The sequence below is a fragment of the Lissotriton vulgaris genome, chromosome 9, assembly GCF_964263255.1.
Source record: "Lissotriton vulgaris chromosome 9, aLisVul1.2, whole genome shotgun sequence".
In the NCBI taxonomy this organism is placed as follows: Eukaryota; Metazoa; Chordata; class Amphibia; order Caudata; family Salamandridae; genus Lissotriton; species Lissotriton vulgaris.
This window is the reverse complement of record NC_141697.1, coordinates 623,897,575-623,924,221: the sequence shown is the minus strand read 5'-3', so window position 1 is coordinate 623,924,221 and position 26,647 is coordinate 623,897,575. Positions and strand designations below refer to the sequence as shown.

The 26,647-nt window shown below is 45.2% G+C and overlaps 1 protein-coding gene across 1 annotated transcript in view; it reads right to left on the bottom strand.

The window, feature by feature from the left end:
- The window catches only part of LOC147691980 (cytochrome P450 2G1-like), a 480,027-nt gene that overhangs the window by 31,540 nt on the left and 421,840 nt on the right, over window positions 1–26,647 (bottom strand). The window contains exon 7 of the mRNA XM_086938270.1: window positions 4,446–4,633. Coding sequence (XP_086794396.1) covers window positions 4,446–4,633 — 188 coding nt within the window. The remainder of the gene's footprint in view (window positions 1–4,445; window positions 4,634–26,647) is intronic.

The window sequence follows — 26,647 nt, the reverse complement described above, 5'->3', positions numbered from 1 at the left end:
TTTGCAAATTGGCAAAGACAAACATTTATATATACAAACAAGTTTTTGTGTTAACATTTAGTTTAAACATACAAATACATGACAAACTCACAAAAGCAGTGAGATAAATGAACCACAATTTGTTATTACAAAAAACATAAACTTAAATTACATATACGCTAGTGACTGACATCTTATGGTGCAGAAACATAATTTATGTAGCACAACTGTTAATACATCATTATTACTTCATGATGGCACAAGGTGAAAACATTGCTTTAACAAACGTAGCTTGAAAAACAGTATTGTGTGTCCTTTTTATTATGTATTGGGACCTAATAGCATTATATCCTTGTCTTTGGCAATTTACAAATTGAAAAAACAAAATTTGAATACAAAAAATTAAAGAAGTCCAAGTGTAAGCGAGGCTCATTAAGTGTGCGGGTCTGTAAATCAACTACCTGGAAGCGTGGATATTTTGAAAGATATCTTCACTGACCAAAAAATTCCTTGAAAGTATAACTAGGTTAATGAGAGAAACCTACTAAGGATAATGTTACAGATCCTTATGCAATAAATGATTCCAAGCGATGGTCTGGGAGGCAACCTACTATAGAGACCTGATATATATTGTGGCATATGACAGTCGAAGACTATCTTAAGTAGAACGTGCCTACTCTCAGCTACAAAAGGAGAGTATGGCTGTGGTATGGGCCAGCAAACATTTCCATGTGTTTCCCCTTGGGAAACAACTTACTGTTATCACTGATCATCAGACTTTGCTCAGCATATTGAGAAACCCAAAGGTTAAGATGCCTCCTTGCATTGCACTGTGGGGATTGAGGCTGCAGAAGTATGATTATGAGATTGTATACAAACCAGGAAAAGATCAAAGCTCAGCGGATTACTTTTCACGAGTACTGTTACATCTTTAAAGATCAATGTCAGGGACTGCTGATGAGTACCTCAATGTCATAGTAAGGTCTAGAACACCTGTGGCTCTGTCTTCAGACTAGATTGTTGCAGCCACCAATGAAGACAAGGATCTGGCCATAGTCAAAGAGCCCATCGAGACACAATCATGTAGACAAAGTACCTGACATCTGGCTGACAAAACGAAACTTCAGAAGTTTAAATATTTACAGGATGAGTTAGCAGTCACCGCAGAAGGAATAATATTGAGAGGTTTAAGAATCCTGAGGAAAAAGGTAGTAGAGTTGGCCCACAAAGGACACTGTGGTACTGTGGCCACAAAAAGATCGCCTAGAGAAAGGGAGTGGATTCCGAGATTAGATAAGAGAACTGAAAGCATGTCACATCTGTAATTACTTGTCCCCTAAGGTGACCCAGCATCTCGTGACAATGCCCGATCATCCCTTACAGGCTTGGGAGAGGGTTGCCATCGATTTCTTTGGACCACTGGGGGATGGACAGCATCTCATGTTAATCATAGACAAATATTCTTGTTTCCCCTTGGTGGAAATGCTTTTCTCAAAGGCCCATGAAAAAGTTGTAGACAGGCTTGATGACATCTTTGCAACCTGGGGCATTCCAGAGATTCTCAAATCAGACAATGGTTCACCCTTCAACAGCAAAGAATTCAAGGAATTCTTCACATGACTCAATTCAATTCAATTTCAAAACTTTATTTGGTTATTAAAACAAAATAACCATAAAAGTACAATAAAAAAATCACAATTAATAGTATTCTTACAATACACCCAAGGTAATTCCACATAGATATAGTTCAGATTACAATTGATTTTCGTGATTTAATTTTTTTTTAAGGAATGAGGAAATAAATACGACACTTAAAATACTATTGAGCTTCTGTACAGCTAAAAAAGCAGGGCGACAGTGATTCATTCCCATAGTCTTCAGTAATGGAACTATCCACATTCGTCTAGGTACAGTATAAACTTTGCACAAAAAAAGTATATGTATATCCGATTGAACTGACAATTTATCACAGGGACATTTTATCAAAATTTTCGACCAATCATTCATAACTGGAAAGCTGAGTAACCGAAACAGCAAATTCAGTCTAATACGAATTAATAAAAAACCTTTCATGGTCACTCTTTGGTAAATGCAGGTATGGCTGTGCATTCCTACAGAACACAATTTGCTCGTAGGCTACTACTGTTATTTTCTTCATATCGGTCACAGTTCTATTTTCATGCAGGTAGGTCATACATTTTTCTTTTAAAAACTTCCTAGAGATATTACATAGAGAAGATGGTTCTGAGAAATAATGCCCCATACCCAGTGCCGTGCACACCCCTCTGCCTCAAGCCAGTGATATAGTCAAAAGATTTATTGGCACCCTCAAGAGGGTCATACAATGAGCCGCAATGGTAGGGTTCTATTTGAACCAAGCACTGTGCCATGTTCCCAGAGCCTATCGATCAACCCCTCACTCCACAATGGGTGAGAGTCCAGCTACATTGTTATTTGGAAGAGTGATCAGAACAAAAATACCTCAGTGGACCTCGGATCAGACAGTGAACACTGGCAAACTTCGTGACATGGATGTTGCTCGTAAGAGTAAAAAGTGTTTTTTGATCAGTGCCGACATGCTCAGGAAACAGTCTTTGACAAAGGATACCGGTTACTGATAAAGAAGAGGCAAAGACAAAAGATGGACACCCCATATGCTATAGATCCTTTACAGATGGTGAGCCGCAAAGGACACAGGGCGATAGCAAGTCACCCAGGGAAATCATCACTCGAGACACATCACAATTCCAACACTTACCTCGCTATTCACCATCTCATAGAACCACCATTGAAGTGAACACTACCTCTCATACCCGACTCACTGCCCCTATTACCCTGTGAGGTTGGACCTCAGCCACCCAGGACTACCTGGACTTGCAGACAAGTGCTAGTTCTTCGTAGACTAATTGAAGAAATGTAATTGAACTGATGACATTCGCTTTCTGTGTAACTGGGGGAGGTGTAGCCTATCAATACCAGGGTCACAGGGACCTTTTGGTAGTGAAGCAGACTCTGAGACAGTAACTGTTTACTATCTGGAGGAGGCCATTGGGTGGGGTTTTGGAAGTGTGACGTAATGGTCACTTGGTGAATGAATTTTGGAGAGTAAAGTTATGCTCAACCGAAGCTCCTGTGTGTGGTGTAATCTGTGTTGCATGCTCCCGAGCTGGGGAAGACGCTACAGAGGGTAGAGCCACTGAATTTAAAGTGCCTCGGTTGATGCTCTGCACTAAGTCCTGCTGCTTCAAGTCCCCCTCCCCTCCTCCCACAGTGAAAAAATCCCTATGTTTGCACTTCTGCTGTAGAGTTGTGTCTGGGTTACTTTATTCTTGTTTATTTAAGGGCTGAATATAGCGTGTTAGAGGAGCCATGCATGCATAATTTATCACAAGCCTCTTTGGAGGAGTTTAGTAGCTTTCACTAAACTTGTGCTTTCTTTTAATTGTTAAGTGAGGATGCCACGTCTATTTGACCTTGGCGAGAGTACTACTTTGGATGAACGTAAAAGCTTGTGCAGAATGAGACTGTAGACCTACAAACATCTACTGGTAAAGTATAATGCTAAGTCTGGAACTCATAGTCAAGCAATTGCAGCAGTCAATATAGGTAGGAACTAACAAACACAAACTTCTATTCAGTGGCATAATATTTGCCCCCGCAGCCCCCATGCCACGGGGGTGGGGGCGGGCTCCAGTGGGCCCCCTCCAACACTGTGCACAGGTGGGAGCCCCTGGCCTGAGTTCTCCTGACTGGGTCCACTCCATGTACTTTTCACGGGTGCTATGCCACTGCAACTGTTATGAATTAGTCTCCATATGTTCTGTTTTTACTGATTTTTACAGTTAAATATAGAAAACCACCGTTTTCTCTGCCTCTATTTATCTTTAAAAAGAGAAAAAAGGAAAGGAGTCATTTTTGGAGTAATTTTCAATGCGGTCATTCAATACATATGTAGATTGACATGCAGCGGAGTTAAGAACAGTGAAAATAGCCTAAAAAGTTGAAATGACTGCAGATATGCAAATATCTGTACTATAATTATCATGTTTTCATAAGAGTTGTATTAATTTATAATAAATAATGCCTTTAGTGCTACGATTCATCAGGTATGCCGGTATGAGTGTACATTTATCAATCAAACCAATGTATCAATTACATTATTGCAGAAATACACTATTAGCAATGCAATTTTTCACAAATCACAAATTAAATATCCATAAACAGTCAAAACAAAGATCAAAAATCCATATGTGTAAATACAGACGAATATGCAAATAAGAGGCCGTTACAGTATGAATCCAAATTATGAACAATGTATATTATATTAGCCATGTCACCACTGAGTAGTAAATTGACACTGCACTTTTTGCTCATCTGGATCACGCTGCATTTCATCACATAATCTAATTTGGCATTATGACGGTTTTCAGTCATATTAAGATATTTATGTGTTTTATTTTTATTACCTTTGGGATGGTGTAGCCTCTAAATTTTGTATCCCGCGTCACTGCATGGGGTAGATTCATTGGGAATACATCAACAAAGCGCTGAATCTCATGGATCACAGCTTCAGTGTACGGCATCTTGCTGCGGTCTTCCATACAAGGTGGGCGACTTTGGCCAATAACACGGTCGATCTCCTGGTGAACCTTTTCTGTGTGGTAAACATATCAGAATGTACATGTTAAACTTTAGGTTTATCTCAAATATTCGGCAGATCAACAAACAGCAGGCACCGTTTAACTATCTCCAGCTGGATTGGGTACAGCGTGGAAACTTCAGACCTTTTTGTTTTATTTATTTTTATACCTCGATTACCCTTTTTCCTTCTAGAACGTTTGTAGCTTAAATACTGTGAGGAGATCATATTATTCTGAAAAATGTAAACATCTGTTGTAACAAGTTTGCCACGTCCTGGCCACATGAAATCCTTTTGTAGAATGCCTCCGATTTATGACACAGGACTGACCAAACATTGGTGCTTGTTCTATCTCCCCACCTCAGTCAACCCCAACCTCATTTTGAGGTTGAGGACAAAGTTTTGGCAGTTAGATAAATCCATGGGTTTATCAAATGTTATGAAACGCAAGTGCTATTGTACAATTATCTAATTTCTTTGAAAATATGTATTTATTTTCAAATAAAGGTGTTGTTTTGAGACACAACCTTTTTAGACTTTTCACATCTCTTCTTAAAAAATACAGAATTTTTATTCTAATCTTCTACTGCATAGAATGTATCTAAGGAGGTTCTTATAATAACATTGTGTACACACTTTCATGTCTTTTCTTTTATTTCTTGTTCAAACGTCTTTTCACTTCTGCAATCATGCATAGCTTTTCAAATGTTTTTCATAAGGTTTGCTCTTCAAAGCAGCAGGGTGATATGAGTAAGCATGAAACAAGGCCTTTACTAATTTTGAATGAAAATGGGAGCTGTATTATTAACTATGTATAGATTCATGTGTTTTATTTCCCTTCTATTAAGTAGTGGTCTACAGAACACTGTAGACATTTTGACAAATAGGGCCTTACATATTGGTGGATGGGCTGTTCTGTCAAAATGTGTATATCCCATTGGGCATGGCCCTTTCTGCCGGGTTATCCCCAAACATTTTGCCTTCTTCCTCCTATTTTTTTCTGACCTGTTTTTGTTGGCTTTAGGACTCTGAGTTTTTACCAATGCCAACCAGTGCTAAAGTGCATATGGTGTCTACCTAAATTGTAATGGTGAACGGTTTATCCATGATTGCCATATCTGATTTACTAATAAGCCCCTAGCAGAGTGCATCATGTGTGCTAAGGACTTGTAATTCAAATGCTACTAGTGAGCCCGCAGCACTGGTTGTGCCACCCACACGAGTAGCCTGCAAACATGTCTCAGACCTGCCACTGCAGTGTCTGAGTGGGCAATTTTAAACTGCCATGTTAACCTGGCAAGTGTACCCATTTGCCAGGTCCAAACCTTCCCTTTTACTACATGTAACTCATCCCTAAGGTAGGCTCAAGGCAGCCCCATGAGCAGGATGTAGTTTATTTAAAAGCTAAGGCATGTAGTGGTGTGTTTTACATGTCCTCATAGTGAAATTCTGCTAATTTCATTGTACACTACAGCGAGGCCTATCTCTCTCATAGGATAACATAGGGATTGCCTTGAAATACATTTTTGTTCAATTTCCCACTGGGAGCAAATAGAGATTTGGAGTTTGGGGTCTCTGAACTCACAATTTAAAAATACATATTTTGGTGAAGTTGGTTTTTAAATTGTAAGTTTGAAAATGCCACTTTTAGAACGGCAGACAAGCTTAAATGGCAAGTCATTGATAAAGTGCAGATTCCACAAAGAGGGGGGTGATCTATCGCAAATCCTTCAAAGGCTAGAATGTCGTTGGATAAAATGCATCAATTCTATCACATACGGGCTAAACTCTGCAGATCAGTGGCGAGGCTTCGTCATCTCTGTACCAGTATGAGTAACTAGTCTTTGCAAAGTGTCAATAGAATCACAAACCGGGAGTAAAGCGTTGAGGACAAAGTTTTGGAAGTTAGATAAATCCATGGGTTTATCATATGTTATGAAACGCAAGTGCTATTGTACAATTATCTAATTTCTTTGAAAATATGTATTTATTTTCAAATAAAGGTGTTGTTTTGAGACACAACCTTTTTAGACTTTTCACATCTCTTCTTAAAAAATACATAATTTTTATTCTAATCTTCTACTGCATAGAATGTATCTCTAAGGAGGTTCTTATAATAACCTTGTGTACACATGTTCATGTCTTTTCTTTTATTTCTTGTTCAAACGTCTTTTCACTTCTGCAATCATGCACAGCTTTTCAAACGTTTTTCATAAGGTTTGCTCTTCAAAGCAGCAGGGTGATATGAGTAAGCATGAAACAAGGCCTTTACTAATTTTGAATGAAAATGGGAGCTGTATTATTAACTATGTATAGATTCATGTGTTTTATTTCCCTTCTATTAAGTAGTGGGCTACAGAACACTGTAGACATTTTGACAGATAGGGCCTTACATATTGGTAGATGGGCTGTTCTGTCAAAATGTGTATATCCCATTGGGCATGGCCCTTTCTGCCGGGTTATCCCCAAACATTTTGCCTTCTTCCTCCTATTTTTTTCTGACCTGTTTTTGTTGGCTTTAGGACTCTGAGTTCTTTACCAATGCTAACCAGTGCTAAAGTGCATATGTTGTCTACCTAAATTGTAATGGTGAACGGTTTATCCATGATTGCCATATCTGATTTACTAATAAGCCCCTAGCAGAGTGCACAATGTGTGCTAAGGACTTGTAATTCAAATGCTACTAGTGAGCCCGCAGCACTGGTTGTGCCACCCACACGAGTAGCCTGCAAACATGTCTCAGACCTGCCACTGCAGTGTCTGAGTGGGCAATATTAAAACTGCCATGTTGACCTGGCAAGTGTACCCATTTGCCAGGTCCAAACCTTCCCTTTTACTACATGTAACTCATCCCTAAGGTAGGCCCAAGGCAGCCCCATGAGCAGGATGTAGTTTATTTAAAAGCTAAGACATGTAGTGGTGTGTTTTACATGTCCTCATAGTGAAATTCTGCTAATTTCATTGTACACTACAGCGAGGCCTATCTCTCTCATAGGATAACATAGGGATTGCCTTGAAATACATTTTTGTTCAATTTCCCACTGGGAGCAAATAGAGATTTGGAGTTTGGGGTCTCTGAACTCACAATTTAAAAATACATATTTTGGTGAAGTTGGTTTTTAAATTGTAAGTTTGAAAATGCCACTTTTAGAACAGCAGACAAGCTTAAATGGCAAGTCATTGATAAAGTGCAGATTCCACAAAGAGGGAGGTGATCTATCGCAAATCCTTCAAAGGCTAGAATGTCGTTGGATAAAATGCATCAATTCTATCACATACGGGCTAAACTCTGCAGATCAGTGGCGAGGCTTCGTCATCTCTGTACCAGTATGAGTAACTAGTCTTTGCAAAGTGTCAATAGAATCACAAACCGGGAGTAAAGCGTTGAGGACAAAGTTTTGGAAGTTAGATAAATCCATTGGTTTATCATATGTTATGAAACGCAAGTGCTATTGTACAATTATCTAATTTCTTTGAAAATATGTATTTATTTTCAAATAAAGGTGTTGTTTTGAGACACAACCTTTTTAGACTTTTCACATCTCTTCTTAAAAATACATAATTTTTATTCTAATCTTCTACTGCATAGAATGTATCTCTAAGAAGGTTCTTATAATAACCTTGTGTACACACTTTCATGTCTTTTCTTTTATTTCTTGTTCAAACGTCTTTTCACTTCTGCAATCATGCACAGCTTTTCAAATGTTTTTCATAAGGTTTGCTCTTCAAAGCAGCAGGGTGATATGAGTAAGCATGAAACAAGGCCTTTACTAATTTTGAATGAAAATGGGAGCTGTATTATTAACTATGTATAGATTCATGTGTTTTATTTCCCTTCTATTAAGTAGTGGGCTACAGAACACTGTAGACATTTTGACAAATAGGGCCTTACATATTGGTAGATGGGCTGTTCTGTCAAAATGTGTATATCCCATTGGGCATGGCCCTTTCAGCCGGGTTATCCCCAAACATTTTGCCTTCTTCCTCCTATTTTTTTCTGACCTGTTTTTGTTGGCTTTAGGACTCTGAGTTTTTACCAATGCCAACCAGTGCTAAAGTGCATATGGTGTCTACCTAAATTGTAATGGTGAACGGTTTATCCATGATTGCCATATCTGATTTACTAATAAGCCCCTAGCAGAGTGCACCATGTGTGCTAAGGACTTGTAATTCAAATGCTACTAGTGAGCCCGCAGCACTGGTTGTGCCACCCACACAAGTAGCCTGCAAACATGTCTCAGACCTGCCACTGCAGTGTCTGAGTGGGCAATTTTAAACTGCCATGTTGACCTGGCAAGTGTACCCATTTGCCAGGTCCAAACCTTCCCTTTTGCTACATGTAACTCACCCCTAAGGTATGCCCAAGGCAGCCCCATGAGCAGGATGTAGTTTATTTAAGAGCTAAGACATGTAGTGGTGTGTTTTACATGTCCTCATAGTGAAATTCTGCTAATTTCATTGTACACTACAGCGAGGCCTATCTCTCTCATAGGATAACATAGGGATTGCCTTGAAATACATTTTAGTTCAATTTCCCACTGGGAGCAAATAGAGATTTGGAGTTTGGGGTCTCTGAACTCACAATTTAAAAATACATATTTTGGTGAAGTTGGTTTTTAAATTGTAAGTTTGAAAATGCCACTTTTAGAACGGCAGACGAGCTTAAATGGCAAGTCATTGATAAAGTGCAGATTCCACAAAGAGGGGGGTGATCTATCGCAAATCCTTCAAAGGCTAGAATGTCGTTGGATAAAATGCATCAATTCTATCACATACGGGCTAAACTCCACAGATCAGTGGCGAGGCTTCGTCATCTCTGTACCAGTATGAGTAACTAGTCTTTGCAAAGTGTCAATAGAATCACAAACCGGGAGTAAAGCGTACCCCTTGCAGGTTCTGCGAAGTGAAGTGGTATATATATGGATAACTTGCCGATAACAGAAATGTGGGTAATAGATGGACCAGTGCAAATACACTGCCAACAATACACACTACACCACTCTCGTATCTTGGGTCCAGCTGAGACGGCACAATTTCTAACTGTCCACTTCGGCTGTCACGAAACTCGAGAGTTATTATTTGCATCGCATGTACTTATCCAGCCATTATGTCTTGACATTGTGAGTTACAAACTAGAAATGCCATAATAATGAGTGCAATGGCATTGTGTGTCACATATTAGAAATACCATAATAATGAGTGGAAACCTTAAATAGCCCATGCATCTGTGCACTGTCTATAGAGAAGACATACCAATACTATTGATACAATGTATGTATACACTACAAAACATGAAATGCCGGTCGCAAATGTACAGCCACCCCAAGGGGCTTGTTTAATTCATATATTCAAGTATGCATTTTATGCGCATCCATTAAGAAGTCGATGTGGTCCTAATGTTGTGAGCTAACGTATTATGTAATGCTTAAGCATAATTAATTACCTCAATATGGGTCTACTAGGGCTTTAATAATACTTTCATGGTATATGTTATATCACCTCAATTGTCTTGCACTGTTGAGATACTTCACTAGATACCCTTGCAAGTGTGCACTTAGCCGTGTCAATACAACCCTACCTCTATGTATATACTTTTACAAACACCTGGATCCAAACTGAAGAAACTGTTCTAAATCACAGGCCGCTAACAGACAGGCACACTTACGTCCAAGTCTGTTTGCTATGTCGATACCGCTGGCAGCGTAGCGATTACGGAATCACCGAGCAGTTCCCTACTCTGCTCTCCATTCACCAGCCCGACTACCCGCCAATACATTTCACGCGTGTACATAAACCAACACAACACAGCACCCCACTGTCATCGTACCATTGTGGGAGGCACTACTACGGAGGCCCCGATTAGAAGACATCGCTGATTTCCAGGTAACAGGTGCTCATTATAATGGAGCCCATAGCCATTCTGCTATTCATCAATTAGCCCGCATTTACTAGTCGACTAAAATTAGTCTCTTTTTGACAGTTACTACACCGTCAGTAAAAAGCCATACATGCTCACGGAGAAAACCATAATCAGTGCATATTCAAACATCCCCTTTTGAAGAAAGGGCGCCATCGTGCGTTTTTATGTAAGAATTGCGTTTGCTTCGGCCTCCTTAGGTATCCTTCAGAGATAGTCCGTATACTCACCCACCATTATTCTAAACCCTTTCACAGTCCTCTACCTCTCCAGCCACACTACTATCTTGGCCACTACGGGGCATAACGACCGAACCAGCACAAGTGTCTGGCTGCCTACCACACCCTTCACAGGGGTAAGTAGCTCAGTGTCCGATGTACCATACAACATATTGTTCCACAGTCTTGGCTGTGTATGTGATCCGAATGCTTACACAGTTCTCTCCCTGTTACGTCTCCACAGCTCCCGGCCGGGAACCCTGTGAGTCCTTTTTATTCACTAATATCACATGGTGCCACTTCCACCTCCTACCTGTCAGCCAGCAATGCTAACCTACCTCAGGTAGTCCCTGTTCCTAAACAAAGCGTACCTACTATATATGTATTTTACGAGAATTCCCACAAGTTGGGCCACTAGCTGACGATTTCCATACATTATACTTCATAGGGGTCCCCATATTTACAAGTCCTGAAGAGATCCAATACCCAAGAGGGGTCAAAACGTCGTCGACAGTTAAAAAGAAACAGACCAGGCACAATAGTTGCACATATTTCCAACTATTGCATATTCATTGTAGATACTTCTTTTTGGTTGTCTCTTTCTAATGAAAACCATATACCGTATTTTCCGGCGTATAAGACGACCCGGCGTATAAGACGACCCCCTACTTTGCATGAAAAATTTTAGGTTTTGTGCTATACTCGCCGTATAAGACGACCCCCACTTCCAGCGCAGTCCAACGCAGTCCTGCATAGCCATTCCGAGAATGTACGGTACCGGTATTTTGAACTTACCGTATTAGTCTAGTCCTCCTCCCTGTGGGTGAGCAGTAAGGCTTTATCAGTGGACAGTGTTACCTACCTAATCGTTTATTTTACAAACTCAAAGACTGAACTCAAACAAATTGGTTGTATAAACAATCTTGCTTTACTCGCAATATTTTTATTTAGAACCATATGAAAAACTGTCACTTCTGAATATACCGGTACGGTACGGTAAACATAAATAAGTGCATGAAACAGTGCAAGTGGATTAAACTTCCCATAACTTTCCATAAATCCAAGGGATTTCTACAGGATTTACAACGTTCCCTTTAAAAGCCTTCAAAATCCTCCTCTTCGTCATCTGATCTCATAAGTAAGTCAATGAGATCTTGTGGTACATCTGTAAGGCAGTCATCGTATGGATCTGGTACCAATTCCGTATCAGATGATGTGGTCTCTTCTTCGGCATCCTCTTCACCTTCCCACAAATAGTCGTCCTCCATACCATCTAATGAATTTGATATGCCACACTTCTTGAAAGACTTTATTACAGTTTCTGCATCAATGTCGTTCCAGGCCTTTATAACAAAGGTGCACAAAACATCCAACTGTGGAGCACGCATGTTTCCTCCTTTTGTGAATGTTTTTTCACCGCTAACCATCCACTCATTCCACTGTTCTCGGAGGCGATCTTTAAATGGCTTGTTTAGGCACACATCCAGTGGATGCACCAACGATGTCAATCCTCCAGGTATAACTGCAGCATCTGTTTTTATTCTTGCCAGCCTTTGCTTGGTGCTCGGAGTTAAATGAGCCCTGAACATATCCCACACCAGTAGACTACGTCTTTGTAGAAGTCCACCTGGTCGCCTGCTCCATACATTATCAAGCCATAGCTTTACCCCTTCTTCATCCATCCATCCTTTCTCATTCACATGCACAAAACAACCAACAGGGAACTTGAGTTTCGGCATTGTTTTCCTTTTGAAAATAACCATTGGTCTCAGCTTTGCGCCATCAGCTGTGCATGCTAGTACCACTGTGAAACTGGACTTCTCATGTCCTGTTGTTTTTATTAAAATTGTCTTTTCGCCTTTTTGATGGACAGTTTTGTTGGCAATCATATCGAAATTCATTGGAGTTTCATCAATATTTCCGATGCTACTTAGCGCATAGCCATGTTCATTGCGCAGCCTAATAACGTAGCGATGGAAGCTATGCATTTTGGCATCAAGATCCGCAGGTAATTTCTGGGCAATTTTTGTCTTTTGCCGCAATACCAGATTATGCCTTCCCATGAATCTGGTACACCAGGATACAGTGGCCTTAAATCTGTGGCTGAGATCTGGATTAGATTTCGCCCACTGAAGTGCAACCAATCGGATTTTATTTCGGGTCACGACATAACCGCTTTGCCGATGCTCGGCCACCATGTCTGCTACATGCTTTTCAAGTTCTGGCCAATGTGGGGTGCCTCTTCTTAATGCACACTTGCCCCTTGGCATACTCCGTAATGCTTTCTCATTTGCTCTCCAGGCCCGAACCATCTTTTCTGTCACTCCATATTGTCTTGCAGCAGCACAGTTATTATGTTCCGTGGCAAAATCCACAACTTTAAGTTTGTAACTGGCTTCATATTTCCTTCTTCTTGGAGCCTTGCTGGGTTCTTGACTGCCAGCCATTTGCACTGGATGCGCTGCTGGAGCCTTGCCGGGTTCTTCACTGTCTGCCATTTGCACTGGATGTGCTGCTGGAGCCTTGCCGGGTTCTTGACTGTCAGCCATTAGCACTGGATGTACTGGTGCTGTACAGTATGAACAGGTGCAGAGACTGTCTTCAACACCACACGTACGGTACGGCAAATACGGTATCTGGTCACCAGACTGCCTTTCCTCTTCGCAACAACCAGCCAATCACGGCAAGTGCTCTACTGCCTTCGGTAACATTCGGGAACATTCGACAGTCCCCTTTCTATGCCCACGCCCATGTCAAGGAGAGAGGGGCGCGTGCCAAAACGTGCCAAACGTGCCAAACGTGTCAACACATCGGGCGCTGCCATCTTCGGCGCTGGCTGCCCGTTACCATATACCGTATTTCGGACGTCCTGCTGCCTCGTCCTGCTGCATCGTCTGCCTGGGGATGTGCAAGCGGTTGGAGGCGCGTGTACAGCGGCAGCGGCAGTCGAGGTAAGACTCATGGTGCCATTTGCTCGCTTGTGAAGCGGTTTGACACCTTCGAGTGAAGTCCTTGCTATGAAAAAAGCGCTCGCTTTCGATACTTCATGGCGCGGGCCTGGTTGTGGACGTTGCCAGGGCCGGTGGCTGTATTTTTTAACATAAGGTGTGTTGTTTCTTGTTACATACGGTATTTCCTATTGTGAAGCGGTCTGACACCTTCGAGTGAAGTCCTTTCTATGAAAAAAAAACGCTCGCTTTCGATACTTGCACAATTCATGGCGCGGGGGCTGGGTGTGGACGTTGCCAGTGTCGGTGGCTGTATTTTTTAACATAAGGTGTGTTGTTTCTTGTTATTTCCTATTGTGAAGCGTTCTGACACCTTCGAGTGAAGTCCTCGCTATGAAAAAGCGCATGAAAACATACCATAACATTTTGTACCCGGCGTATAAGACGACCCCCGACTTTCCAGAAAATTTTAAGGGGTTAAAAGGTCGTCTTATACGCCGGAAAATACGGTACCTAAAAGAAACCATTGTTTATGCTATTTATTTCCTCACTTTAGAATTGTAGGTTCTTCAATATATTCACTTGGGACACACTGTCATTTGATAAACTGTGTATGTAAATGTCATATATATTTTGTGACAATATGGTGTATTATCTATGCATGTATAAAACTATGGAAATACCACAACAAACTGACCAAGTGTGTATGAAGTTCCTTTATTTGACATCCTCTATACCACCCACATTGCCATTGCGCACAGATACTTATTACAAGTGATCTTTATATTTGCCCACCGGAGCCGCTGTTGTTTTGTGTACACTTTTAGAAAGTGGGCATTTTCTTGCTTAACATCCTGTGCCTCTGCCTGTCCGGCGGAATACACGTCTGGGTCAGGATGACAGCTGGGCTGTTTGTGCATTCCCTCTCGACTGTCACACAAAGGGAGCAGATGTGTGCCCTGCATATCTTCATGGCCCATCGCCAGGTTCATGGGCCTTCCTGAGCTAGAGTGGTGGGAGGAGTTGTCACTGACACCTGAATAGGGCTGTGCCTGTCCTCACACAAAGCAGTCTCCATCCCCCTGTAGTATGTCTGAGTCAGGATTGGGACAAGCAGGGTATTTTGCCTACTTCAAAGGCAGAAAGGGGCATAAGTTTTGGACCGCCAACACTTCTGACCTGAGGACATTCTGCTGAGTGGAAAAGCTGGAGAAGCTGTCAGGAGGGACTGCTACTTTGCTGTTTACTTTACTGTGTTGGCCCTCTGCTTTGCTGCTTCTGTCCTGGTAGTGAAAGGACTAGACTTTGCTTAATGTATCCTGCTTCCAAGGTTCAGTAAGGGCTTGCGAATGAACTTACCTCCTATTAATAAGTCTCATGACCATCAAAGACTGCCAGTGCCTGGGCTCTTCGGCTGAGAGTCCTGACTTGCCAAGTGGTGCCAAATCCAATTCCTGGGCCTTGAAAGTACAACCTGGTGAGAAAATCCACACATCAACTCCCAGCATCTGTTTTATCGATGCATCACAGCAAAATTCGAGGCATCGCAGCTACCAGCACCGGAGCGTGGTCCCTGCTTGATGCAACGATGACAGCTTACAACGCAGGCCCAAGATTTCCATCACAGTCCATCAGAAGAACCTCCGCTGCATGAGTTTCGAGCACTGCATCACCGAAGTCCATGACTCACTGCTCCAACTTCAACGCAGCACCTGCTTCATCACTGTGGAATTGAAGCAGCACGTCTGGATTTCCAACTCATCGTCCTTGGGCACCAAATCTTTATCAACAACGCAACACAGTAAGGAGCCGAGACCACATAGCTGGAAACCTATGCATCACCTCCTCTACCCGTAAGCAACCAATACATCACCTCCCCTGCCATCAGTAAGGAACCATTGCATCACCTTCCCTGCCCAGCAGTAAAGAACCAACGCAACACCTCCCCTGCGTAGCAAGGAACCAATGCAATGTTTTGCTTTTCTGGTGCCTCAACTTCCCTGCTCCTCACACCAGCTTGTATTTTTGATGCACCTAAGGTACTTTGTGCTAAAGCACACTCTTCTATTGATTTCAATAGACTAAACTTGCTTAATCCTTTAAAAGCTATATTTTTATTTTTGTCGTTTTGGTCTTATTTTATTCAGATAAATGTTGGCTATTTTTCTAAACTGGTTTGGACTCCTTTTGTAGTGTTTTCACTGTGTTACTATGTGTGTGTGTATGTACAAATACTTTACATGTTGCCTCTGAGGTAAGCCTGACTGCTTGTGCCAATCTACCAAGGGGGTGAGCAGGTTATATGTTACCTGTGTGACTCCCTTACCCTGACTAGAGTGAGGGTCCCTACTTGTACAGGGTGCAAACCATAGACAACTAGAGACCCCATTCAAACACCCATCACGGTATTAAAAGTACCATAGGCTGTAAAGCATTTGTAATGCGGTGATTGGGACATCCACAACGTTTGTGATGGAGTATCTTGTCTGCCAAACTTTAAGTAAGACCCATAAACATTATACGTCTTATAAAGCATTGAAGAAAATCTGATTACCCAGCTTCCTAATGTTTTTTTTCTTAGAAATATTTTAAAATGTGCCAACATGGTAGGGAGAGGAGCTTGCTGGCACCAAGATTGCCACTGCTTAGGCAAGCTCCTGTGTCTGTCACCACTATTCTGCAAAATTCTTCTATGTCGCAACAATTACAGAGTTGCATGGGGCTGCTCTATGCTTTATAGACTCTGGAGTGCTCGATGGCTCAGTGACCTCCATGAGACAGCATCCACTGAGGTCGCCTTTCCTGCTAGCGGGCCCAGTGGCCCAAGAGGACTGATAATACTGCAGGCCTGGTGGCATGGCTCACGCTGCTGTGGACGGACTGCAAGCAGGGAGCGTACCACCATCTGGCAGTCAGGAGGCAGAGACAAGGCGCTCTGGCGGAAGCCCTGTGCTGCTGATTATTCCAGAGACAGCTGTGAGGAGGTGAGCGGGTGAAGGCCTTTTCCAGGGATCCGGTGGCGATACCAAATCCAGCTGCGGGGCAGCCCTGGGCTCTTGTGAGGCCCACACTGGCTGCGGTATCTTGCTGAGCTCTGTGCCAGCTTGGTTGGGCTGCCTGGTGGTGTTGCTGGCCCCGTGCCACTCCTGCGGTACTAGTTGCGAGTGGCATCTTGGGGAAACACTCATCACAGTGTGGCTGAGAGTAATGTGCCATGTGTCACTCTGCCCACTGTGGCGGGGATCTCCCTGGTAACTCAGCCTACGCTAGACAGCTAGAGCTGAACCAACCTCCCTTGCCTTTGGTAAACGAAGACAGAGGGGTCATGCTGGGACCCAAGGAACTTTGATGAGTTTTGCACTGCAGTATGATAGAAGAGTCCTGGCATTAATTGGACATACTGAAGTGCTGATGCACTAGGAACTCTGTTGCCCAGTAAGGGTTGGGTCTGTTCTATCCATATTGGACACATCAGCAGTCTGTTCTTTTGCTCTCCCTTTAATTGCTTATGTTCGGTGGGGGCAGTGGCTAATACCCTGATGATGAGATGCCTACCCAATAGATTACACGAGTAATAGGTGCCCATACACCGATAAGGCGGGAGTGTAGTCCCTAGCTGCAGGCATCCTGAAAAGATTTTGCCACGCGTTGACCACTCTCTGGAATTGTTAGAAGAGGTGGGCTCTACTGCTGTACTGCAATGGGGAAGCCGGATAAAAATCAGCCCAAATTGCAGTTTGAACATCATAAATCGAAAAGGGTGCTCGGCGACGGTGCGGCGAACCCCAAACCGGACCCTGATGCCTCTGGTGCCGAGTTGGGAAGTGGGCTATGGCAAATCCTGACAACGATGCAGCAGAGCCTTACTACTATTGATGGTAAGATTAATTCCCTATCTTACAAAATGTACAGAATTTCAGAATGTATTGATAAACATGTCGAATGACTAGGCATGGTAGAAAGCAAAGTGTCGGAGGCTGAGGATGTTCAGGCCACATCTTCGGGGAGTAAGAAACAGATGGAGAAACATAATTGACCCTGCAAAGTAAGTCTGAAGATTTAGAAGTTCGCTACCAGTAGAACAACCTTTGCATTGTGGGCCTTGCAGAGACCATGGTTACAGGCAATATGGAAACCTTTGTGGAGAGACTTCTTATAACTTTGCTGGGACATGAGACCTTCTCTGATACGTTCATAGTTGAAGGTGCTCACCACTCCTTGGCTGTGTGTCTAGTGCCAGAGATAAAAGCCTTGTCCAATTATAGCATGTTTACTTAACTATAGGGACAGGGATGCTGTGCTCTGTCACGCTAGAGAATTACAAATGCTTAGCTACGAGGGAACAGAACTATCCATCTTCCCTAACTTCACCCCACATGTGCAGGAGGCAAGGAGGCAGTTTTTACTGGTGAAAAGAAATCTACATGAGCTCCTTATGGAATAGGCAATGCTTTACCCGGTGCAGCAAACGGTAGCTGTCAATTAGAAGACTAAGAACTTTACTGACCTCCAAAGCCTTGCATCAATTTCTTAAATGTCATGGAACTTCTAAGTCAAGTCGTCTCATGTCAGAGCATGTGGAGGAGGGTAAGGTGGCCTCCCACAATCTTGGTGAACAGCATAGTTATGATGCTTGTTTCAGTCACTTTTCGGTAATGGAAATGTAACAATTATTCTGTTTTATGTATTTTTAATTCATTGCTGATAAGATAGTTGGGCTATGTTTTGATTCAGCTTGGCATATAGTGTTTGGAAAGTGGGGGTATTTTTTGAAATATACGCCTACTAGATACTCTTGACTAAGGGTTGAATTAGATGTAATTTGTTAGCGGGTCACCCTTGCAGCATACTATGTGCAAATACTTTTCTTGGTGTGGAAGGGTAGCACTGTTGTATGATTGCTGTTAGAGGATTGCTGATGGATGTGACTACACTTTTCATTGATGGCCTTGCAACGACTTTCATTTACGGGAGTGGGTGGCCGGTTACCTCCGCCCTCATGTGTGTTCCACACAGTTTCTTTAGGGGTATGTTGTTGGGGGCTTTGGGAGGATGTGGGGCAGGTCATAATTTGCTATGTCATAAGTTGGGGACATGGCGTGGGTGCAGTGGGGAATGGCAGTTTTTAGATGATGTTAAACAGACACAGGCAGAAATTGACTAATCTAATGGGACAACTCACTTGCTGTTTGTGAGATGGTTGAGAGATGAGTTGGGATGGTGACCACCTGGACTCTCTTCAGAACGGTCGCTCACCCTTGCTCCTCCTCACTCACAGCTGCATCACTCCACGATATCGCGTTGCTGATTTCTTCAATTTCGTGCTCTGGGTAACATCCTACTGTAGCGCTGCTTTACATAGAATAATAGCGCTGTGTATCCTCCAATTGTAGCGCTGTTTGACATAGAATTGTAGCGCCTTGTAGCATCCATTTGTAGCGCTGTCTTATATAGAATCGCTACGCTGTGCATCATCCTATTGTAGCGCCGTTTTTACATAGAATAGTAGCGCTGTGCAGCCTTCACTTATAGCGCTGTGTAACATTCAAATTTAGCGCGGTTTAGCAGTGAATTGTAGCGCCGCAGCTTTGATTGGTTTCATCAGCGCAACCTCGCTCAGGCAGCTGCGCTCATTTCTCCAGTGTTCTTGTTCATGTACTGATCTCAAAGAACTCGCATTTGTTGTCCCTGTCTGGCTTTCCCCTTTGACCCTCCATTTTGTTGTTGGGATCCACTGACCCGCCCCTCACCCACACTACCGCCTCCCTGCTGCCCCTCCCATGCTCCGCCCCCTCCACTGTCCATTTATGTCAGATGGTCCCACGCGCAGCGTTCACGCGCAGCGACCGCGCCCCAATCGCGCCGAAGGTGCGCCAAAGGTAAGCCCGTCTACGCCCATCCGCGCCTGGACCGCGCCCAGCGCCAGACCCCCTGCCCCTCGCGCTGCCCAGCCCTCCCGCATTACCTACGATGCCGCCACCCTCCTAGCCCTTAACCCCGGTCGCGCCCCCAACTGCGTCCAAGCCGCTCCTGGACACACCCATGGACCTTTCTCCTGCTACTCCTGCAAATTCAGCGGCACCGACAACATCTCCGCTACGACCACACCACAGATTCCCGACCCCAACCACCTACAATGCATCCTTCTCAACACCCGCTCGGTCCACAGACACGCCATTGACCTATGGAATCTACTAGACACCATCTCCCCGGACGTCGCCTTCCTAACAGAAACATGGATGAACGCTTCCTCAGCCCCAGACATCACCATTGCCATCCCGGAAGGCTATAAGATCACTCGCAAGGACCGTACCGGCCACACAGGAGGAGGAATCGCCATCGTCCATAAGAATTCCATCCGAATCTCAACCAGCTCTGACGCCAACCTCGCCAACTCCGAACACCTTCACTTCCAGATCCACATCGACCCCAAGACCACACTCAGAGGCACCCTCCTCTACAGACCACCAGGACCCCGCGCAAAATTTAGTGAAGACATCACGGACTTCATCACTCCTCACGCGCTCCCCTCCAAAGACTACATCCTTCTGGGAGACCTCAACTTTCACCTTGAAAAGATCAACGACTGCAACACCACCACCCTCTTGGACAACCTCGCCAACCTCGGACTTAAACAACTGGTCACTTCCCCACCCACATCGCAGGTCACACACTCGACCCCATCTTCACCTCCAGCAATCATGTCTCCTTCAGCCACACTACGGATCTCCTCTGGGCTGACCACAGCTGCGTTCACTTCACCTACAACAAGCCAAAACCCATCAACCACCTCCAACCAACTCTGCAAAGAAACTGGAACAAAATCACCATCGACCAGATCTCCTCATCGCTCCTTCTAAACACCCCAGCCCACTCTTCTAACCCAGACCAAGCCGCCGCCAACTTCACCCTATGGTTATCCAACACCGCCGACACCTTAGCACCACTGAAAAAACGTCAAAGCAAACCTGGCAACAAGAAGGCCTCATGGTTCAACGATGATCTTAAGAAGTCCAAGAAACTCTGCCGCTCCCTTGTAAAGGCCTGGAAAAAAGACCCAACCACTAGCACCAAGGACGCCTTCAAAAACGCCACCCGCACTCACCACCAACTAATCCGAAAGGCCAAGAAAACAGCATTCAAGGATCGACTTGACAACAAAGCCCACAACAGCAAGGAACTTTTCAACATCGTCAAGGAATTTTCCAATCCCTCGGCCAACTCCAACGACATCACCCCCTCTCAAGCCCTCTGCGACTCCCTAGCCTCATTCTTCCACAACAAGATTGCAGACATCCACAACAGCTTCGACAACCAACCCGGAGACCAACCCACCCAACCATATGCTGAACACTCTCCCCCCGTGAACACCCTCAACGACTGGAACCCAATCTCCACTGAGGACACCATCCGCCTGATGAACTCCATCCACTCAGGATCCCCCACAGACCCATGTCCTCACCACATCTTCAACAAAGCAGACTCCGTCATAGCACCGCACCTCCGAGACGTCATCAACTGCTCCTTCAACTCCTCCACCTTCCCGGAAAACTGGAAACACGTTGAACTCACCGCCCATCTGAAAAAACCCACAGCGGACCCCACCGAACTCAAAAATTACCGCCCCATTTCGCTCCTTCCATTCCCGGCCAAAGTAATCGAGAAAGCTGTCAACAACCAGCTCGCCACTTTCCTCGAAGCCAACAAATCCCTCGACTCCTCACAATCTGGCTTCCGAGCAAAACACAGCACTGAGACCGCCCTCATCGCAGCAACAGACGACATTCGAACTCTACTGGACAATGGAGACACAGTCGCCCTCATCCTCCTCGACCTCTCTGCAGCATTCGACACAGTCTGCCACAGCACCCTTTTACAACGCCTCAGTAACATCGGAATACAAGGAAAAGCACTTGAATGGATCACCTCGTTCCTCACCGGAAGAACCCAGAGAGTCCGCCTTCCACCATTCAAGTCCGAGGCCACTGAAGTCATCTGTGGCGTACCACAAGGATCCTCACTCAGCCCCACCCTCTTCAACGTATACATGAGCCCCCTCGCGGCCATCGCCTGCCAACACAACCTCAACATCATCTCTTACGCGGATGACACTCAACTAATCCTTTCTCTCACCAATGACCCCAGCACCACCAAAACTAACCTACACGAAGGAATGAAAGAAGTTGCCGAATGGATGAAACACAGCCGCCTGAAACTGAACTCAGATAAAACCGAAGTCCTCATCTTAGGTACATCCCCCTCTGCATGGGACGACTCTTGGTGGCCGGAAGCCCTTGGAAAAGCACCCATCCCGACAGACCACGCACGGAACCTAGGCGTCATCCTGGATTCTTCACTCTCAATGAACAGACAAGTCAGCGCCGTATCCTCATCCTGCTTCAACATTCTTCGCATGCTCAAAAAAACATTTCGCTGGATCCCCACCGATCCAGGAAAACTGTCACCCATGCTCTGGTCACGAGCCGACTGGACTACGGAAACACCCTCTACGCAGGTACCACCGCTAAACTCCAGAAGAAACTCCAACGAATCCAAAACGCCTCAGCCAGGATCATATTAGACATCCCACGCAACGAACACATCTCTGGTCACCTGAAAGACCTCCACTGGCTACCCGTCAATAAGAGAATCACTTTCCTACTGCTAACCCACGCACACAAATCACTCTACGACATCGGACCAGAATGCCTCAACTCACGACTGTCCTTCTACACCCCCTCCCGCCAACTACGTTCTTCCAGCCAAGCCCTCGCCACTGTACCTCGCATCAACAAGACCACCATGGGAGGCAGATCCTTCTCATACCTGGCTGCTAGAACATGGAACTCACTCCCAACTTACCTTCGCCTTACCCAGAACCACCTAGCATTCAGAAAGCAACTTAAAACATGGATATTTGACAAGTAATCCTCCTCCCCTTCCTAAGCGCCTTGAGACCCTCTGGGTATGTAGTGCGCTATATAAATTCTTTGACTTGACTTGACTTGACATTGACACTACATCAGTACATGGGACTATACTGAGCTTTTTGACCTGGAATGTTAGAGGGTTGAATGATAATTGGAAGATAAGTAAAGTGGCATTGTACTTGCAATGCCACCAGATTGATGTGGCTATATTGCAGGAGAAGACTTTAGCTCCCTCCACTAGGCTGCTTACTTAGTGTTGCGCTGCTGGGTTCACCCTGTACGGGGAGTCCTGGTGTGGACTCGCCAGGGATTTAGTATTAAATTACAGGTTGTTTGTGTGGACACGGTGAGAGATTTGTAGTGGTGCATTGTCGTATGGAGGATTTATGGACCAAATTATGATGATCTGCTGTTTTATCATTCCCTCCATAATAAAATACCTTGCTATGGCAACATCCCGCACATGTGGGGTGGTGAATTTAATTGTATACAGTTCCCTGAGTTGGATCGCTGCAGAGGCCCTCCAAGACGGCTGTCGGTGACAGCAAGCGCTATAGCAGCAATCGCCAAGGCAAATGGCCTGGTGGATGCATGACGCTATCGTTCCCCACAGGGTAGGGAGTACACTCATTACTCTTCTATACACGTCATTCACACGCTTATTGACTACTGGCTTGTTTTACACAGTTTGTTGTCTAATATACACCAGTGCAATCATTTACCTCGTACATACTCTGATATCTTGCAGGTACGATTGGTCCTAAACGTCGAGAATCTGCCACCGCGGGCATTCACCTGGCTCTTTCCGCAGTATTCACTGCTTAAAGGACTATTCTGCAAAGAGCTGGCATAATCGATTGATTAAAGCACAAGTTACTACTTGTGTAACGAAACAGCTGTAAGAGTCATTAGTTAGTGATAGATTCCTTACCTTAGAATATCACCAAGCGTTAGGCTAGACCCGGAAAATTTTGCTTAGCAGTACCCCTGTGAGTCAGTAGGTGGCGTCCTGTGGCTCCACGTCCGTCACTGGCGTCGTAAGTGCCGAGATGAAGTCACAGAGAGTACTTAGGTGCCACCCACGTTCGCTGATGTCAGTTCTGTACACGATTTTCAGCGCCGAAATGCAGAGCCATGCAAGATACTATTGGTGCAGGAAACTAAGTCCCTAAAAGGGGATGACCTTAACCCTAGTAATCAGTTTGCAGAATGGAGAGGATGAGTGGGTTGGTAAGGAATCCATCATTAACTAATGTCTCTTACAGATATATTGTTACACAAGTAGTAACTTGTGCATCTGAAAGAGACATGTTAGTGATAGATTTCTTATCTTAGAATAGATACCCCTGCAATACCAACCCCGGTGGTGGGTCTAGAAGAAAAATGACACCAGAAAGTCACGGAGCACGGAACAGCCAAAGAAGCTGTCTCTCCAGACCGTACTGTCAAAGCAATAGTGCTTGGTAAACGTGTGCAGCGACCCCACGTAGCTGCCTGACAAATGTCCTGCAAGGGAATGCCAAGTCCCATGGCAGTAGGGGCTGCAGTTGCCCTGGTCGAATGGACACGCAGCCCCATAGGAGGCTCCTTCTTGGCCAAGGAATAACATGCCTTGATGCACAGAATAACCCACTGGGAGATGGTTCGTTTGTGCACAGCCCGACCTTTTTTGGTTCCCATGTAGCCAACAAAGAGCTGATCATCCACCCGGAACTGCTGTGTACGCTGCAGATAGAATGCGAGCGCACGTTTTGGGTCCAGACGGTGGAGCCTCTCCTCTTCCCTTGAAGGATGGGGAGGCGGAAAGAAGGTGGGCAAAGTGATGGTCTGCCCGATGTGGAAGGACGTGTCAACCTTTGGCAGAAAAGAAGGACGGGTCCTGAAAACCACCTTGTCCGGATGAACAGAAAGGAAAGGGGGTTTGAAAGAAAGGGCCTGGAGCTCACTCACTCTTCTGGCAGAGGTGATAGCAACCAGGAAAGCCATCTTTAGAGTGAAAAGACGTAAGGGACAGTTATGAAGAAAATTCAAGACAAGATTCAAGTCCCACTGAGGCATTATGAAGGGCACGGGTGGAAATGTATGCGTAATGCCTTTAATGAAACGGCTAACAACAGGGGACTTAAGAAAAGAAGGCTGATCTGGAAGCCGTGGAAAGGCGGAGATGGCCGAAAGATAACCTTTGATAGTGCCCAGAGCAGAGCCCTGCTGGGCAAAAGAAAGATGGAACAGAAGAACCTCAGAAAGAGGGGCAGAAAGGGGATCCACAGCCTTTGCTGTGCACCATGCCACAAATCTGTTCCACCTGCAGGCGTATACCATTTTGGTGGAGGGACGCCTGTCTGCCAGAATTACATCACAGACTTCGGGAGGAAGATCGTAAGGTGTCAACTGTTGCTGCTCTATCTCCATGCATGGAGGTGGAAGCTGGACAGTTCGGGTGGAGGACCGTCACCAGCTGCTGTGACAGAAGATCCTCCCGAACAGGCAGACGGATCGGGGGATCGATGCTCATACTGAGTCGCTCGGTATACCATACTCTTCGAGCCCATTCTGGAGCCACAAGAATGACTTGGGCCCGGTCACGTCTGATCTTCTTCAGCACTCTGGGTAGAAGTGGTATAGGCAGAAAGGTGTACAATAGACCACGTCTCCGAGCGAGTGCCACCTTGGAAATTCCAACGAGCAGAACTGATGACGTTGCGCGTTCTCTTTGGTGGCGAATAGATCTAACCAAGGCCCTCCTCACTGCAGAAAGAGACCTTGCGCCACGTCCGAGTTCAAACGCCATTCGTGATCCACCATGCACCGGCGGCTGAGTTCGTCCACCCTTGCATTCAGAGAACCTGCCTGGTGTTGAACCACCAAGGTAATGCCTTGATGATCCAGCCATGTCCAGAGGTGCAGAGCCTCCTGACCTAGGGTCCACGACCCCATCCCGCCCTGTTTGTTGCAATACCACATGGGGGTTGTGTTGTCCGTGAACACCTACACTTCCCCGGACAGATGGAAGGAATGCCTTCAATGCAAGTCGGATCGCCCGCAGCTCCATGAGGGTTGATATGGAGCCGGGACTCCGCCGGAGACCAGAGCCCTCTGATCTCCGCCTCTCCCATGTGGCCTCCCTGTCCCAGGGGGGACGCATCCGTCACCACTGTGTGCTCCGGTTGGGGAAGGGAGAGGGATCTGCCACTGACCCAATCGCGATTTGTGAGCCACCACTGCAATTGTCGTGCAGAGCCCTCCAAGATCTGGAAGTGATTGGACAGGTTAATCTGATGCTGTGCCCACTGGAACTTCAGGTCCCACTGCAGAGCCAGCATATGCCATCTGGCATATGTCACCAGCAGGATGCAGGAGGCCATCAGGCCCAGAAGCCAGAGGGTCATCCTGACTGAAACCCGGGATAGAGGCTGAAAGAGCGGAATCATAGCCTGAATATCCCGGACTCGCTGCTCGGGAGGAAAAACCCAAAACAGCATTGAATCCAGAACCGCTCCGATGAAGGGAGTTTCTGAGAGGGACTCAGGTGCGACTTTGGCACATTAATAGAGAACCCCAGCAAATGCAGGAGGTCAGCCATAATCTGGAGGTGGGTGACGACTGCCTGGGGCGAGCCTGCCTTCAACAGCCAGGCGTCGAGGTAGGGGAAGACCGACACCCCTGACCTACGTAGATGAGCTGCAACCACCGCCATCACTTTCGTGAACACCTGAGGGGCACTGGTAAGGCCTAAGGGGAGCACGGTAAACTGAAAATGCTCCCGGCCTACCGTGAACTGCAGGTAGTGCTGATGGGCCGGAAGGACGGGGATGTGAAAATAAGCGTCCTGCAAGTCCAACGCTACCATCCAGTCTACAGGGTCCAGGGCAGCCGAGACCTGAACCATAGTCAGCATCTTGAACTTCAACTTCTGAAGGAAGCGATTGACGTCCCAGAGGTCCAAGATGGGGCGCAGGCCACCCTTGTCCTTCTTGGGGACCAGAAAGTAGTGGGAATAACAACCACTCCCTACC